Source organism: Pezoporus wallicus, unplaced genomic scaffold, assembly GCF_028554395.1.
Source record: "Pezoporus wallicus isolate ANWC-B61680 ecotype Strahan unplaced genomic scaffold, APGP_CSIRO_Pwel_v1 contig_5261, whole genome shotgun sequence".
Taxonomy (NCBI): domain Eukaryota; kingdom Metazoa; phylum Chordata; class Aves; order Psittaciformes; family Psittacidae; genus Pezoporus; species Pezoporus wallicus.
This window is the reverse complement of record NW_026642423.1, coordinates 7,548,312-7,567,223: the sequence shown is the minus strand read 5'-3', so window position 1 is coordinate 7,567,223 and position 18,912 is coordinate 7,548,312. Positions and strand designations below refer to the sequence as shown.

The window sequence follows — 18,912 nt, the reverse complement described above, 5'->3', positions numbered from 1 at the left end:
CTTGAAACAATCACAGAAATGGAAAGCAGAACCTATCCCATTTAGAAAAGCTAAGCTCCAAAATGCAGTCAAATATCTGTTATCACTTAACAGATACTCACATTCTTCTCTGGGAAGCACATACCTCTGTGTAGGCCTGTGTTACTTGTTCATACAGGGTCTGATGATGATGGATGGCCAGCTCCAGGTCTTGCATTTCTGAGGGGAGGCCTCCTTCACTGCACATTTTGCACCAGGCATCCACACCTGAAAGGAACTGGAAAAATTCCAGGAACAATGAGCAACATCTCATCAACATTAGAAAAAATTGGTTTATACAGTGCCACGTATGACTGCCACAAGGGCTAAGGAAAAGAAGTTATAAAAGAGTCCTTTTGGGTACCCTAGAACAGTGTATTCCTCAGTACCTGAAGTACCTGAAGAACACCAAGATCCAAAGGAATGTTTTCTGTTTCTTGTGGATTAAAAACAAATGCTCCAGGCTCAGAAAACACTCATTCTAGGAATCTCTGCCTACCGCACAAGGAGGCTACAACATTGCATTCCTAAAAGGGAGGCTGCAACATATTTATTAAAAAAAAAAAAAAAAAAAAAATGACCATCATGAAACACAGAAGACATGGTTACAGCTGTATCTGGCATTGTCTCCAGCTGTCAATCTTCTTTCAGTTGCTTACCTGTCCTTTACACTATTAATTTAAGCAAACAAAAACTCCCATTAAAATCAATGTTACCATTCATTTCAGTGAAAGGCAGACAGTCTGTATTTGAGCAGTTTCCAACCCAGGGCCAGCTCAGTGGGATTGCTAATAGGATACCAAGGCTTTAAAGCCCTCGCTCACACATTTGATTCTGGCCCAGGTCAGCAGTGATCAGATACCGTTACCATCTGATGGCTGCTAAGCAGCCAATGCCAAATGAGCTGCTGATCTCAGTCCAGTTCCTGGTGGGCAGACATCCATGAACAGTGAGAAAAAATTCATTGCCATTGCAATTGATATGGGTTAGCACCTTGGTTGAAAGCCTTAACAAACAGCCAGAAACTGAACAGCTTTGGGGAGAAGGGGGACGGAAAAAAATATTTTTCCACTCTTAAAGGCCTCCAGGGCAGTGCTGATGCACTTTGGCAGAACAAATTAGGGAAGCTCTCTTGGGTGCTGCTTGTTCTGTAAAAGAAAAGAGGAATTTAGTCTCTAAGGTTCCCATCCTGCTTTTCTTTTAAGCAGGACTTAGTTCAATGACACAGCTCATATGTTCATATTTTGACCATACTAACTGCCTAATGCCACCTCATTACTTCTCATTAATATTTTCTCTTCCTCCACATTTCTGTTAAACCAGCCTGCTGTACTTCGTGGCTATTTATAAAAAAAGAACAGCCAATTATACAACAGATGCAGTACCCTGCAGGGTGAACATAGAATGCCACAAACCCACCCCCAGGATCACAGCTTTATGCACTCATGAAGTGTTCACCTGTGGCTTGTTAGTAAAGCACTCACAGCATGAGGGGCTGGGAGATTCAAAGCAAAGAATTTCAATTCAGCTCTGACTCTGCCATCAGCATCCTTTTTTATTAGCAGTTTAAAGCTATTCACTATGCTGCTGTGTAATCAAGCCTATAAAGTGTTTGCATTGTAAACGCTTTTCAGTGCACAAAGATTCAGTGACAAAGATGAATTCCTAAATTTTCACATCTACAAAGTACAAATCTAACAGTGAAAACTGATTTCTAGAACACCAGAGGCAAGGATGGCAAGCTCTCTTGCACTGGTTTGACTCCTGATCTGTTGAATGTCTTCAGATGAGATCTGCAAACACCTTGCATAAAGCTGAAATCATCATCTTTTGTGCCAAGGTAGTGGAATTCACATCGTTTCCTACACAGTTTTAAGAGCACAGAGCTGAGATCAATCCCTTCTCTCACTGTTATATGAACCTCTTGGTCAAAAGAGTGAACAAAAGACCTTTACACATCATAGACCACTTTTCCTGCTGCTGGAATCACACTGTTACTGCTCTTATCAAAACTGCTGAATTCTACCAATTTTAGTACAAGCTCTTATAGTCTTCTCACTTATATACTGCCATATCCCCAGACTTTGATTTGCTCAGTAGGTGAGAGAAGTCTCAAGAAGATCCTATGCACATAACCACATTTCCACCTTGTTGTCTGACATCTTTCTTTTGTGTATCTATTGTATATAGACAATGCCACATCAACAATTACATCAGTAATTTCACTTCTGCCACTAGCAGGAGCAGTTGGCATCATCTGTTTTAAAAGGTTTTAAGAAATGCAAGCTGTCAGTATTTTACTTAATATCCTAAAAACAGCGTATAGTGGTCTGTGGTGTGTGTATAGATTCACACAGGGAGACCAAACAGGTTTTTTTAAAGACTTTTGTAAAGTCTTAGTTGATACCATAGGACTATTGATTAGGGCATTTTGAAAAAAGCAGCTACACGTCCCAGAAAACCAATCCTATTCGGGGCTGCATAAAAAGAAATGTGATCAGCAGTCAAGGGAGGTGTTTCTCTCCTAGTCCACTCCTGTGAGACCCCACTTGCAGTACTGTGTTCAGCTCTGGGGTCCCCAACATAAGAAGGACATGGACCGGTTGGAGCAAGTCCAGAGGAGGGCCACAAAGATGATCGGGGGGCTGGAGCACCTCTCCCATGAAGACAGGCCAACAAAGTTGGACTTGTTCAGCCTGGAGATGAGAAGGCTCCTGGGAGACCTTAGTGCAGTCTTCCAGTACCTAAAGGGTGCCTACAAGAAATATGAAGGGACTTTTTACAAGGGCATGTAGTAACAGGACAAGGGGGAATGGCTTTAAACTGAAAGAGGGTAGATTAGATATAAGAAGTTCTTTACTGTGAGGATGATGAGGTACTGGAACATGTTACCCCAAGATGTTTTGCCTGCCCTACCCCTGGCAGTCTTCAGAGCAGGGCTGGATGGGGCTTTGAGCAACCTGATCTAGTGGGAGGTGTCCCTGCCCATGGCAAGGAGCTGGAACTGGGTGATCTTTAAGGTCCCTTCTAACCTGAACTATTCTGATTCTATGTTAATTTTAGTTGTCACACACTGCAGCAAACACAGAGAAAGACTAAATGTAAGCATTCATGCTAGAAACATATTCATATCACAAAATCACTATTTGACAGAGTTGAAAAAGATACATTAAAAATTCTAAATTGCTAACTGTTGGGTCGAAATAGGAGCTGTTACTGTCCACCGGATACTAAATACCATTTGAATTAATTGCTTAAATTTCTTGTTAGCCCATAGACTAGAATAGTTCCTGCTGGGAACATAAAAGCTGCTTAAATATGATTTGAAATGACAGGCTCCAATAATTGCCCATGCTTTTCAAGACTTCAGGAGAGATTAAGAAAAAATTCCCCTAAAAAATAAAAAAGTCCCTAAGGTACCTTTGTGCCTCTGATTCAACCCAAAAGTAACTTTAAAGAAACAACCTATGCTTACTCCTGAGTCACAACCTATTCACTAAGTCGCAAGTTCTGTATTAGGCCAGGTAATAGTATATTCTCAAGAGCACTTCTTAGTAACTTTATTCAGGGACTGCTATGCTGTCTCACGTGGTTACTCCAAAACACAGCTCAGACATTTTATAGTCCACATTTCTCCACATTTTTTGCAGTCTTTGCTTACTGCTTGCTAGGCCTCTGTGGGGAAGCTGCAGGATAAGCAGGGTAGTATAGGCCACAGACAAATTAAAACCAAACTTTCATGCTCCAGAATGCCTGTGGAGAAATATGGAAGGAAGGCCATGATACCACTTCCCTCAGTGAACTATATCTCTTGTGCCCTGAATATTTTGTATGAGGCCACTTGTATGTTTCCTATTGCTGTTTCTGGAGTTTTCCCATTTAATGCAGAAGTTATTGTGGCCTTATCCCTGCATCTTCCAGATATCAACTGGCTTTTCCTTTTCTCCCGTTCCTCACATTCTTCCTCTTCTTTTGCCCTCTCCCCCCCCCCGCCTTTCACATTTCCTTTCCTCAAATACGAGAGTTCAGGATGTGCTTAGAGAAATCTAGGCAGAGATGAGAGAACCAGTAGTCTTCCTGGTTGGGGAGTACGGTAATATGAAACAAATGGTCAGGGGTCATTTTTCAGAGAATCAGCATAAATGTCTAGCCTGTGCACCTATCACCTACTACTTTAAATGATATTACTGCTCTTGCATGTCTGAGAGTAGACCCTGACCCAGAATTAATTGGTTGAGGTCTCTTGGCTGCTTGAAGATATTAATTTGTTCATTCTGACAGAATCTGTAGAGTGAGCATCTTATGAACACTTTAGCACACTTTCAGAGATTACATCCAAGAAAGGGAGGACACCTGGTATGTCTGCTTTCCCCATCTGGCAGTTAGTGGGCTGGAATCTCATCTGGAGTAAATAAGCACAGTTCTCTTGAAATCACAATGAGATAAGGCATGCTCTCCTACGTTCTCTTGCAACTTTGAATAGCCTCAGACATACCTAAAGATACAGAAGCAGATTGTCTTTTGCACTAGGATATCTCCATGTGAGCATGTGGGTAAGGGAGTGAAGAGTAAAAAGAAGTAAAAAAAAAAAACCAAAACAACCAACCAACCAATAGATTTGTAGCAGGTGGAACTGAGGGATATTTGGAAAGCACCTCCATTGAATATCCTGAGTTGCACCTTGATCTGGACATAGTCACTGTTTTGGGTTTAGTTTACTGGCTTCTGATCAAACACATGTGCTGAAGGAAGCCTGGCTTTAAGCTAAGTTAGCAAGATTTGTCCTTTTTTTCTCTTCTTGATGATGGTTTAGTACATACAAATTGTGTTTAAAAAATTCAAGGAAGACACACATGTGCACACACACACAAAGAAAAAAAATGAAAAAAGAAAGAAAGAAGAAAAAAAGCAAACCAAAAGCGCTTTGATCCAGGAACTCATTCAGCTAAGTCCCATTCAACATGCCACATGTATCTGCAATAAGAGCCAGGAAAGCAACGTGATTCTGAGGCACATGAAGACAGATGTGAGGTTCAATTCTCAGCAGGGTTGACTCAGCCTTTTATCCTTCCAAGCCAGACAAATTGTATTCTGTGCAATTTTCTGTGTGGGGTCTTTAGGAAGAGACCTTGAAAAACAAGTTGCTTCCTGCTCAGCTTGCGCATTATAGAGATCATAGAGCTTTTCATAAATCTCTGACCCAAGCCAACAACTTCCTTGCAGTCTGGGGTGTGCCAAAGGCTGAAAGATTACGGTCCTAAAAGACTTGCTTCCTGTTGGCATCACAGAGAGCTTCAATCAATAGGAAGGAATGAACAAAGAGACTGTAGCAGCTTATCACTCTGGAGAAGGAAAGAAAATCTGTGTATCTGATCCGTATGAGGGAAGCAGGGGTACAGTGTGGGAAATATGGTTGAATCCACATCAAGATTACCTTTACTGACAGAACAAAGGGAGTGAAAAGAGATTTGATCTGTGACAGAGGAAATAGTGAGTTTATCTACATCTTTGCTTCAGAGATTTAAACCTTATTTATTACAAAATAATGAAGCCCTGATTTGACTTAAAAAAAAGCCTGGGTGATACCAAATAGCCACATTTAGAATGAATGCTTGATAGGCAACAGAGTAAGTTACAGACCTAATCCCAAATATGTCACTTTATACCATACAGAGGTCAAATGACCAAATTATTAGCATTCAAGTCATTGGTTTATCTACCAGAGTTACTAAATCAAAGCTGAAATTTTAGTTCTGGCTACTGGATACACACTGGCTCCCATATTTTTACTTTTTTTTTTTTTTTTTTCACCAAAGTTTACAGCTTTCACATTAGCACTTTTCCACTGAATTTTCTCTTATTGCAAGTGAGGATTAATTGCTGTTCGTAATTAGCAAATTCTCCTGTTAGTAATGTAAGACTGTCTTCTGTCACACAGTACGAATTTCTTAAGTTCCTTATGAAGAGGAGTCCTTATGCCAAACATGACTGGGTTTTTCAGACCCATCCATACAACTGTGAAGAAAAAAAGACCAAAAGCTGAAAGTGACATTAGTGTAACTTTTTTTTTTGAAGTTATGGCTGAGGCAAAATATCCACTTTGACAGTTCAGAAGGCAGTGGAAAAAAAATACTCACTTCTAGCTTCACAGTCAGTTCAATACAGCTTTCTGTTTCATTGACTTTGATGCTATACAATACCTCAGCAACTACTCATAAATTGCAAACAAGACTGACACTTCAGAAAAACAGGGGATTGCTCATTAAAAAAAAATGGCAAAACACCCCAAAACCCAAATCCCAAACAAACAAGAATTGATTAATTAATAAACTTTAAACATTCTGATTGTGACTACAGACTGTATAGAAGTTTTTTTTTTCATTTTTCTTTACAAACATATGATGACTGACAATTATTAACATTAAGACAATACCTAAACGCTACAGTGCCCATCATACTCAGTGAAAGTTCTTGTACTGGGCATCATCCTAGTGTACCAGTCCCATCAAAGCCACTGAGTGTGCTTACATGAGTAAGTGCCCAGTAGGGTGAGTGATCGCTCTATGCTATGGCCTGTTGTCAATAGGAAACACAAAATAGGGAAAAATTCACTACAATTCTACAGTCAGAAACAAACAATAATGCAAATCTTTACTCTTTGAGCTAAACTTTTCCATACATCTATTCTGAATTGTGAGGCACAATTTCTGGCTTATTAGTTATAACTACTTCTTCAGTCACCTGAAGTATGGGTCATTTTATAAACATCAAGCACACTTAGTAGCTTTGATATTAACTACTTGGAAAAACAACACAACAATACGGAAGAGAGCCTCAAAGCAGTGTTTGTCACTGGAAAACGAATCTAATCAACATATAGTCAAAGTTGAACAATCACCATTAGGTGTAAAAAATGCAGAAGTTTTATTAATTGACATACTTTAAATCTTTTGTAGCTATGAAATTATGGAACCATTCTGGTAGTTGTTAAAGACACAAACCAGAGTTCTGGGACAAGGAAAATTTTCGTGGATTTAGCTGTCTCTGAAATATATACTTTGTGAGGTCTAACAAAGTTTGGGCCTATGGAAGGCACTGCAGGAGTAGATAGTGGAATGAATTCTGTAAGTTTCGTTGACAATAATGTGCTTTGACTCCTAGAAATTGTCTGCCTGTATGGGTCTATGTCATATGTGTGAATATTCCTGTGCACATACCACATATACGTGTAAGTGCAGATGCACACTGTTTCTCTGACCACAGTAATCCTGAATTTAACCACAGCATTGATGAAATATTAGGCAACAGAAATAAAGCAGCATGTTACTGTACTAGTGCACTTCAGTCAGTTATCCTCTCTCATCATTATGGCATAAACATATTTTCTTACCCATTTTTTGGAGAGAAGGGCAAGCATTACTATTTGGTTTTGAGACACTGATCCACTAGTAACAAGGCTCTTAACCTCATTGCATATATGCCAAAAGCCATTAGGTTTTAATTGAAGCATCATCATTATTAAGTAGCAGAGGATCATTTCATCACTCACGAAAGCAGCTCACCTGTTCAGCTTTCTGGTGAAAGACAGCAGACATGGCTAAGATGGTGCTGCGTTCATCCAGAGCTGCAGCAAAACTCTTCCACTCTTGATCCAGCTGGCTAGATATTTGTTTGATTTGCTGGGAAGCATAATGGCCTGCCTCGGAAAGCCTTGTTGCAACAGACATGATCCTATTGATGTTGACATAGGCATTCTGAAAATTAAAAAGCACACATAAAGAGAAGAAAGAATTGTGACCACCCTGTGCCTTCATTACACATTCCAAACACCTTCAGCTGGAGCGAAGCCTAGCAGTTCAACAAGAGCAATCAACTACCTGCTTAAATATGCGTGAATAGCAGGCATGACACATCCCTGGGGAATCTTTTTGCACATCTATGCCATTATCTACCACTGTTATCTCCCCCTCTCCCCTTTAATTTATTTATGGAAAACTAATTTGTCATACTTTAGCTATTTACTCACCTGTTAAGGTCTACTCCTTGCTTATATCTTATTCTTGATATTTCTCTTTCATTTCTTCATATTTCTGGATGCTAGATCCACATATTTGTAAGTGAAATGTTTGCTTTCTGTCCTTTGAGAACCTGACAACCCCTTATAGCCATGTAGTGCCAACAAATGAAAAAGTCTTATAGAATTTGAAAGAGCTCATAAGGATACTCTATAGAAACATAAGATTTTCCACAGAAATGTCTATTAAATTATATTCTTCAGTTAAAATGTTATCTTTTTTGCAGGTTATTTTAAGCTGTTCTCCAGCAGAGATATCATTTAACTACATTCTGAATTTAGAAGGATTCAAAAAATCTACATTTTGAAAAAAGTTTCTTTCATAAGAATTTTCCGCAACGGTTTTTATTCAGCCTTGAAGTAGTGGACAGATAGGGTTTTCTCTTCAAACTGAATTGTGGACAGCAATGTAATTGTATTACAACATCCCCATTCCACACTGGAACATAAACCTAAACGTAAATAGCCATCATGACAATGTCTTACAAAGATGCAGCATCAAAGACAGATGACGGCTGTCTTGCAGATATCTGGAACATCATTTGATGCAAACACTTCTCTTTCCTCCTTACCAGAGGAAAGGAGCATCCCAGAATTTGAGATGTTTTATTAATGTTGACTCACCACTTTCTTGTCTCAAGAAAGTATTTCAAAAGGGCTTTAGGAATTTCAGAGAGTAGAATCTGTAAGATGCTGATGAACAAGGACAGACACAGCCCTGATGATTTTAACAGTATTACTCACGGGCAAATAATAAATCACAGGTGGAAATGTTCGTTGGAGCAGGATCTCATCATAGTGAGTGGGAGCACAATGTGGAAAAGTATCTGCTAATCCAAACATGAAACACAACAGAGAACTGCCAAGGCAAGCACAGGTTCAAACTAAGTATGTCGGGCAAGTGTGTCAGGCAAAGTGTGGGGGATAACTACGAAGTACACTCATCATATCTGTACATACTAAAGGAAAACAAGATGGGGCCACAGCTTTTAGAGCCACTCTGCTCCCCCGATAGAACCGTGACTGCAACAGCTGTCACATAAATAACACAGACCTATAGCAATACCCAGTCTTTAGTTTTGGGCTTGTTTCCCCACTCCCCCCCTTATTACATATCCTTTTCTTAAAAATGGATTCTGCTCAAAATTGTCAGATTTATTTTAAATAATTTCTTTTTTCCAGTACAATTAGAGAAACTGATCAAAATTGTTGTGGAGTTTAAAGTTTGGAAATTTGACCACAATCCACAGTCAAACATTTCTTTGTGTCCCTCTAGATCAGAAACTAGAACTTAGACTAAATATTTAAGCCTTTCTCCCAGAAAATCTTTATGACTGAGCCTCAGCCAAGATCATGTGCAACATTTCAGGTCCAGTCTTCTAACCTGAAAGCAGTCTTGCAGCATCTCTACAGTTGTTAAAGCTTGGATGAGCTGCGCCAAATGTAGGCCTGAAACTTTGCTGTGTTTGAAGGAAAAGGTGCTGGAGAAGTTTTAATTTCATGTAAAAATTTGTTGCTTTCAGCTTGCTTTTATTTATTTATTCCCCCCCCCCAAATTATCTCAGCCATTGCAACACAATGAGCATGGAGAAAAACAACTTAGTTCCCTACAGCTACAGTATATAGATGTGTTAACTAGCAGAAAGGTAAAAGTAAGAATAATTGAAATGCAGCAGATGTTCTGGGGCTTAAGCTAAGGAGATTTATATGTTGTTCTGTCTGTTATATTCTTATACAGAGATGAGAATTTTTATGGATGAAATTTCACCTCTGTAGATGAGAATTTCTCATGGAAGAGTACCAACCCACTGCAGCCATCCCACTAACTCCATAGCTTTTCCAGCAGAAAGCAAGGATTGGCTTGGGAGTTACCTGTTCACACATCCATTCTTATAGCATCTAGTGAAACTGGCTCAGGAAACAGAGATTCCTGAGCTTCCCCTGTTGTCTTCTGAGGAAAAAATGGATTCAAGTGCACTATCACATGTGATGTGCTCTTCTGTATAACTCCATCAGGTAGTGCAGTGGACATACTTCCTACTTCCAATATATGCACTCTGTACATCTGCTTTATCTGTCCCACCTCAGTGAAGCAGAAACACTGCACATAAGACTGTCCAGTGTCTCTGGGTTGCATCAACAAGGGCATCACCAGCAGAAATAATGAAGTCATTATCCCACTCAGGGCTGTGAGTCAGGCCACACCTCAAATACTGTGCTCAGTTTTGGTTCCTGCTATACCAAAAAGATGTAGACAGGCTGGAGGGGCTCCAGAGAAGGGACACAAAGATGATCAAAGGACTGGGAAGCCTACTGTATGAGGAAAGGCTGAGAAAGCTGGGCTTGTTCAGCCTTGAGCAAAGGCATCTCAGGGGAGACCTTATCAACATGTTCCAGTATTTAAAGGGTGGCTACAAAGAAGATGGAGACTCCCTTTTTTACATTGAGCCACATGGAAAAGACAAGCAGGTACATAGAAAGTCTCACTTTAAGTATAACCTAAGGCCTCATCTTTTTTTCTCAAAACTGAGAGGCATCCCCAAAAAGTACTGATCTATGGCTGTATAGGACTACAATAGGTCAAACAATGAGAAAACAATATATTAATGTCTAGAAGTAAAGTTAAAAGTGTTTCAGTTGACATTCTGTTGTTGTGACACTAGGATACAACCAATTTTTGGCTAATATATATTCTTTATCATTGATAAACCTTTCATTTACATGTATTAGCAGACTTTTGAAAATTACGTTCCATGTTAGAGGTAATTTTTCACTGACTTTATTTAAATTTTGAAACTTGAGTCATAACCCAGGATCTTTGCCTTGTAAAAATCATTTGACTAGAAAAAAAAAAGGAAAAATTTCCCAACACGTAGGTCAGCATCACAAGAGTTTCTTTTACAGTTTAGGAAGGATGTGTAATGCCTTGCAAGTGCACATACCCCTCTTTGTCCATCTCTGTCACCTAAACAAGGCCTTGATTCTGATCATCAATGTCTATAACACAGGCGTTCCTTCTATTGTAAGCAATCACTGCCTAACGCTTGGTAGGATAACAGTCCTCAGTCTCAGGAATACGCATTGACCGCTGTGGAGTTCCAATTGCGGAACGATTTCCCACAGGAAAATACACTAATTCAGTCCTGATCATCTAGAGGGCATGCTGCGAGACCTTCCATCTTAATTAAACTCTCCAACTGTAGCTGGCACAATACTTCCTTCTGATACATGCATAAAAAGAATACCTTACACTCACAAAAGAAAAACGAACAGTGAGAAGCATTAAATCTACAAGGAATTTGCTTGTGTTCATCTCATTTCCTACAGAACTAGTTGTGATACTGTGATGGCAATCAGTGAAGGTGGGCTGCAAAGGAAGGGATTTGCAGATTAATTGAAGGTGAAATTTGATTGTTGAAGAGTTGTTCTTTGAAATAAAATAAAAAATAACCAGCTTGAACTCTGTTACTGTGAGTTTAGAAACCATCTGTGAAATGAACCTAATGCGTAAATCCAAAGCAGAAGGTTTTAAGTGACAAAATAAACTCCTGAGATATCTTTAAGACCTTTAAGTATTTTTAAGAAGACCAATTATATGTAGCCTGTTGCAGAATAATATTGGATGGCATTTTAACACAGCCTACATTCAGAAAAATACTGTTCATACAAGACAAATGTTGGGACTTTTCAATAGACGTCATTAGCCTTTACACGATAATTGTAATGCCCTTGAAATTTATTAGGACTTTCCTTAGGACAACATGCACCTCCATCTAGTGTCAGATAGCTAACTCTGGGACAGCAGGATAGGCGGCAATGCCACCACTGAACACTCCCATTTTTACACACATCCCATGGAAAGTAATAACTCATTCTTTAAGGAGGTTAATGGATCCAGGCATAAACAATTCCAAGAAAGAAAATACAAATAATTTCACTCAGACCAAATGAAACATATACCAAGTATCCAAGTGCAGAACTACAACCAGTATGCTTTGTGTCATATTGAAACAGGGTTTTATTTTCTCTAGTGAATTTATTAGATTAAGATTACTTGAAGCACTGGAGCTGAAGATTTGTCTTTGTGCAAAGTATTATTGTTTCAATATAAACACTGTACAGCTGTGATAAAGACTAACATAATTTATTTTGAAACTGAAGTGAAAACAGGCACTGCCTTGAGTCACAGGAAAAAAAAACAAAAAAAAAGCCTACTACAGTTTACTACCTCAAATACACAACTTCTCCACTTCCCACACTGTTCATTTAAAAAAAAGAATTATTATTGTAAAAAAAGAGAGTAATAAATTGTTCTCCCAAGAAGCTGCGGTCACAGCATGCCTATAGAGAAGTATAGGAAGGGCACGTGCAAAAGGCATGACCCAATAAACATTTGGAGAGTGCATTTTCTAGAGGAACTGAAGGAAATATTTTAATTATTATTAGTTATGCCTGGCTTAAAGGTAAAAAAAAAAAAAAATAGGCAAAGAAATAGAAACAATCAAAGCAAAACACCTTAGAGATGCAAGATCCGACCCAGTTTCCATTGAAGTTTGTAAGGGTTTTCTCTGTAAAACATGCAGCCATCCTCAGCTACATTGCCCTTCTCTGTAACTTCTCTCAATATTGATTTTAATGTATTAACAAAACAAAACAAGCCCCAAAAGCCAGTCTTTTTTAGCCTGACTTTGCCCTACTGTTGACAGCAATACCACAGTTCCTTACACAACCTTTGACAACCAAAATCTGTTGAAGAATTTTTTTAAAAAGCTTCTACTGAGAGAGCATACCACAAGAATTGTTTAAAATAGAAACCCAAGCTGAATTAACTTTGCCTGCTTGCTGCATGAATCAATGTTGATCCAAAACAAGAGGACATCACCCCATCATCAGAGGGGATTCTAGGTCTAAAATTCAACTAAAGCCTAAAGAAAAGTACGATACGAAAAATAACACGCAGATGTAGTACTCTCTTTGAGTTATATTCCTAAAGAGATGGAGGAGACAATCTTCTTTGCAGATTGATTCATGCTGACTGTATGGGCTTCTATATGCGTGGGTTATACTGGAGACAGCACAAAAAGGGAGGCTCATCATCTGCTGCGCTTTCCCCTCAGCCAAAAAGGTCTCTCTGCTGGACAGCTGTATTAGAGAGGAGTTTGACACCACTGAGATGGTGAGACGGCACAGCTACAAGCCACAGTGCAGCCACCGAGAGGTCTCTGTCACAAGAACTTCTTCCAAGATCTTTGGAAATGTCTCACCTCCATGGATTCCTCCAATTCCCCCAAAAAAGTTCACTTGGGGACAGAGGGAAGAATAATGGAGGAAAATAATTTTTCCATTAGTTAGACCCTCCCTGTCACTCCTTAATTTTCTATTAACAACAATTCTCTCTCTCCAAGTTTAGCTCCCAGTTATTTTAAGAAAATAATACCAGACAGCAATGGAAAAAAGATAAGGGGAGGTCCTCCAGCCTGGCTCTTCTAATAGTGTTTTCTGAAGAATTATGACCAACTTTGCATCTTTCATAAGCCAGATGACTTTAATGCACTAACCTCCAGGATATGCTTATTTGCTCCTCTGAGTAGCAGTGTTATATGGAGGCAGTGCTAAGCTGTATTTTGTTGGGTGGCATTGCGATGGTAAGCTTAAAGATTCAGGTGCCTACAGCCTGTTTTTCAGTACTCCTCTCAATTATGATCACAATGGATACATTAATAGACATTATAAACATTTCTCATGTTCCACTGTTAAGCAATGTCCTAGTGAACCACAGTGCTTAAGTGAGGAATAACTAGGTAGGTGGCAATAGTGTGTGGAATTTAGGTCACAGAAGTTAATTACTTGGTCTGGAGCTGGGCCAGAGTACCAGGGTTAACACCTGTAAACTTATGAAAGCAGTGTGCAGTCTTTAACGACCTCAGGTAGTCAAGGCTTCTTTTTTACCTTGCCCTTTGGTGTCATAGTATGGTGAGGGTCTAGTGACTTACATCGCCAACTTAAACATCAACCACCACTTTTGAGGTCTCAGCCCCAGTGCAACTTTAGTCTGACCATGCACAGCATGACAAGGTACACCTGTAGGAGTTGGTTTACTCAGGGGAAGCTTTTGTGTAGTTGACAGAGAGCATTCAGAGAGGGGTCATCTCTATACTGTGCAGTTGCAGCAGGGGTATGCACGCATCTTTCTAACCCAGTGAAATAATTAAAACATCAATACATTCTGTCCTCATTTCTGTGCTGAAAGCAGAGCAGTTTCCAGAACTAACACCTTATACCTGGAAAGAATAAGTGAGCAAAGGACTTATAAATTATAATGACACTTTTTTTTTTTCTCTTTAAAAACCCTAAGGTAAATGAGTTGCATTCAAAAAGACTGACCAATTCACTGCTGAAAAAGCCAAAATCCCACGGTGGCCACAACTGACAGCTTGAGAACTGTCTCTTTTTCAAGATTTTGAAAAGTACCTTAGCGGGGGGGGGGGGGAGAAGCAGGAATTATTAAGGTACCACCTACAGCTCTCATTAATTCCTAGTCAAAGAAATGTCAAAAACTTTTAAAAATACTATATTTGCTCTCCAAGTGTAAACAAGCTCCACAGGACTGCTCTACTGTTAAGTCAAGGAAATATTCACATAGCAGTGCCTGGGTGAACAGAGCAACACTTTTCCGGAGAGAGGGCTGCTGTTATAGCCCAGCCTGACTCTTCTCACTTCACCTCCCACAGATCCATAGTGATCTCTGAATTGGAGGTGGCCGCATGTGCCAGCCCTTTCCTCACTCATGCGCACAGACACATTGTGCTTTCAACTCACCATGGAATTCATGGCAAAGTGATTGTGCTGCGTCTGTAGGTCAAGGGCATGTTGGTAGCTCACACCAATCTCCGTGTGACTCTGCAGGAACAATTCTTTGTTGTGGCTGATCCAGTCGAACATCTAGAAGTATTTGTACAGGACAGAGGAAAAAAGTGTTAGGGATGAGAAAAAACAAGAGACAGTGCAAAAACTCAAAGAGTTTCAAGGCAGATGTATATGCAACATGAACCAAAAAAAACCCTCCTCTATGTTTCTCATAAAAATAAGATGTTGTTGAGCAAAGGAAGCATTGAAGTTATCACTATATTTCATTATTAACAGAATGATAGGTCAGGAAACATAATTCATAAAGCATGCTCCTCAGTAAGCTGATCCCATAGTCTTTTCCTATAAGTAATGGGAATTTCGTGCATAGAAAGATAGCAGCAAAAGGACTTAAAAATCAAGGGTTGCTTCACTGACTGAAAACCTAGCAGTTCATAACGTGCCCTTTTCCAGAAATGGACCCAAACCTCTGTAAATATTACTGATGCTATTTTCTCGCCCCCCCCCCCTTTCTTTTTCATTTATATGTTAAGTTTTCAAATGTTTCATTCAAGTAGCCAGTTGACTTCCTACACTTATATTTCCTAGATATTTGTAATTCCAAAGCCAGAACCCAGTCTATCTTTCACTTATTTTGGGGATGGAGAAAAAAAAATAAAAAACTATTATTAATATCCATAAAGAGTACACATTACAACTTCTTCCAAGCAAAAGGCGTAGTAGAGTGCTTCAGATACAGAAGGGAATACATTCAATAAAGTTGATGAAACCCATTCTTTATTTTGCAGCACGTTAATGTGATATTTCAATCTGCAGCACATTCAGTCATTATAAGCAGTCACAACTCAGTTAGAAGATAGTGTGTTTATGTTTTGGCTTGTTCCATGTTATGTTAGAGACTAAATGCATTCAAAGTGAGAAACTTTCGTTCTTTGCTCCTGCCTATGGCTCTGTGGGCATTACATTCTCCAATTTCTTCTTTTCTACTGACATTTCTGTTACTAAGTCCCTTCCAACTATGTTCCCTCATCTCCATCCCAGCAAGCTGGGTACATTAATAGGGACTCTTTCAGGATAAAAAAATCAAGCCCAACTTAATTCATTATAAGAAAAAAAAAAACAACAAAACCAAAACAAACCAAAAAAGTAACTAGAGGGGCAGTGGAGGTCAGGTCAGGTTAGCTCCTGGTGTTAGAGAAAGGGTGAAAATGCAGCTTCTAACCAACTACCTTACAGTCAAAGGATCAGTCAAGATCTTTGTTTTAACATTTACATGTTCTCCAGTCAAGAGCTGTTTTGTTGTTTAGCAATGAGTGATAAGTTTTGACTTGTGACAGCTTAAGAAACCTCAGAATTCACTGCTCAGGCACTGCATGTTGCTATAGTTTCTCAGGGTCAGTTACCTGCTCCCGGTAGAGACAGTACTCTTAGAGTAAAGGCCCTGTGTAGGTCACCTAGGAATCCTTCCATAAACTCAGCATTTCATGCTAAGCACTCAATTCAGCATGGGAATGCACTGCTTTGTGCAGGGGATTTGCAGAAATAGCACTGAGTATCCTGTTCATTGAGAAGCAAATAAACCCTGCAAGTGCTCCAATGTCACCAGACACACTACACTGACCTAGTCCCTAAAAAATCTGTCACTTACACCTGACTTCTTAATCTTTTGTTTATGAAAATACACTTACAACTACAGAGCCTACAGTAGCTTGTATTTTGTATTGATGAATAGTCTTAAAGGCCAAATTTGGTTCAAGTTACAAAGGTGCAAGTCCAAAGTAATATCATTGACACAGTGACTTTCTATTTGTACTCATAGAGGTGACCAAGATCAGGCCCATCACCATTTCTTCCAAAAGTACAAATAAAAAGATTTTACAAGGATAGGAGGTTTCAAATATTACTGACAATTAAGCAGAATGAAACAACATACTATAATCTGAAGAGACACCTAAAGCTTTCTCACTGGATTTCCTTTTCTCACTTTATTAAGATTTAATAAGCAGCATTAGCACAAAATAACTTGCCGCAGTTGTGGGCTTAAAAACCAAAAAAGCTATAAAGCCAATAAGGAAAGAAAAATTCCATGACAGCAAAGTTCATATCCCAACAACAAGCTTTTACATCTCTGCTGAGAAGGCAACACAGATTTCTTGTAAGTAGATATATGTTGTGAACATTTTTTAATGTTTTAAACAATGTAAAGACATTCAGGGAGAAGAAAACTGGCAGCAATCCACTAAAAATAAACAGTAAATCTAATATTTTATGCTCAGCAAAGCCAAATCAGGATCTTTTTAAGACAAGTAATTTAAGAAGTAATCTATTATTCTGTGGATAGGGAACATTTCCTCCATCTAATCTATACATATACGATTGGATGAGAACCTAGCTTAAGTTAAACCATGCTTCTGCCTTTTAAAATATAATAATAAACTATCAAAGAAAGAAAGAAAAAAGGACATTTAAGAGATGATTAGCCTTTTTTGTCTTCTTTAATAAATTGAAATACACAATAGCAGTTGAAGGAATAACCTTCAAGAATTATGAAGAATACTGAACAGACCTTAATGATGAGATCTGTACCACCTTCCAAAACAACGTTTTTAAAACTTCTATTAATAGACAATGGCAGATTTTAGAAGAGATTCAATTTCAGTTTAGTCTTTAAATCTCTCTATGATAACTGTTTATAAAAAATATGTTGGTTTCAGCTGGCCTATACCTGTAGCAAATTATCATTATGGTCTGAAGTCTCTCCCTGATGCTCTGAAGTCTCACTTGAATGCACAGAGAATGAAGACGTTTGAGTTTCATGTGGTTTGTAGTAGGGAGAAAATAAAGCAAGATGCCTAGGAATGAGTGCAGTCAAAAGATGCAGATTCTCTATGGTCTGAAGTAGGGTTAATGATGCACTTTACTCTATAAAAACTTTCACTGCTCTGATCTTAATGAATAATAAAAAGTATTTATAATCGCGCATTTTACACAGTGACCAGGGCTCGGCAAGACCACAGACACATCTACTTTATGCAATGCATTACCGTATCTGAGAACACGGAATCATAGAGTGATTTCCAAACTGAAAAGGTCCCTAAAGATCACCTAGTTCCAGCAGCACTGCCACAGGCAGGGACAATTTCAAATAGATGAGGTTGAAATCCAACCTGGTCTTGAACACTGCCAGGGACGGGGCATACTCAAATAACTTCCAGATGAACTGGTACCTCTGCATGGCGCAGTCCAGTGCTGTGTGGAATACTAACTGACCCTCAAAACAGCACAGTACCGCTTGGATTTGTCTACATGGCTCGTTTCCACAGCTGGTTCCTTCAGAAACTGCTTAAGCATTTCTGTTTAATGCTTACTTAACTGTAGACATTTTCCCCACGCACTCAGAAGAGAGTATTGGGTTTTCTCTACTGCATAGATCTGGAATCATGGAAAACCTTGTATTTTCACCCTCCTAATCAAGGATGCACGAAAACAGTATCTCACAGTCCCACAGATCATGAGATTTGCTCAACAGTCGTGGGATTTAAATAAATACATACAAGCAAGTTCTTATTTGCTTTTGAGAGCTAATGGATTGTGTTTTCAAACTTTTTCCTTTGACCACAAAGTCTAAAGTGGACTGACACAATTTTCTCATAATAAGATGACTGGAAGTTGAGGCTCTGAAAATAACAGATGGTGGATGAGGCTGTGAGTCTGCACTGTGTGGCCAGAGGTTTCAATATGAAGGTCTGTGAACATTGTCTGGCCTGACCCATATTACTAGTAATATTTCCTGAAAGCTTTCAAGTTTGTTTTCCACATGAGAAATGCTGATGCTTCCTGTGTTCCTGGAGTGAGTGTGCTGCCCAGTTGGCTTAATTAAAGCACACCATTAAGGATGTGAGCATGGCAATAACCCCAAAACAATTGCTATTTTACTCAATCCTGTGAGGGCC

The 18,912-nt window shown here is 39.1% G+C and overlaps 1 protein-coding gene across 13 annotated transcripts in view; it reads right to left on the bottom strand.

Moving 5' to 3' along the window:
- KALRN (kalirin RhoGEF kinase) overlaps positions 1 to 18,912 on the bottom strand; it is a 514,059-nt gene that overhangs the window by 268,069 nt on the left and 227,078 nt on the right. For all 13 annotated transcript variants that reach the window (XM_057430160.1, XM_057430159.1, XM_057430148.1 and 10 more), the window contains exons 6-8: positions 14,912 to 15,034; positions 7,581 to 7,772; positions 125 to 256 (exon numbers count right to left, since the gene is read on the bottom strand). In XM_057430160.1, the coding sequence (XP_057286143.1) occupies positions 125 to 256; positions 7,581 to 7,772; positions 14,912 to 15,034 (447 nt within the window). The remainder of the gene's footprint in view (positions 1 to 124; positions 257 to 7,580; positions 7,773 to 14,911; positions 15,035 to 18,912) is intronic.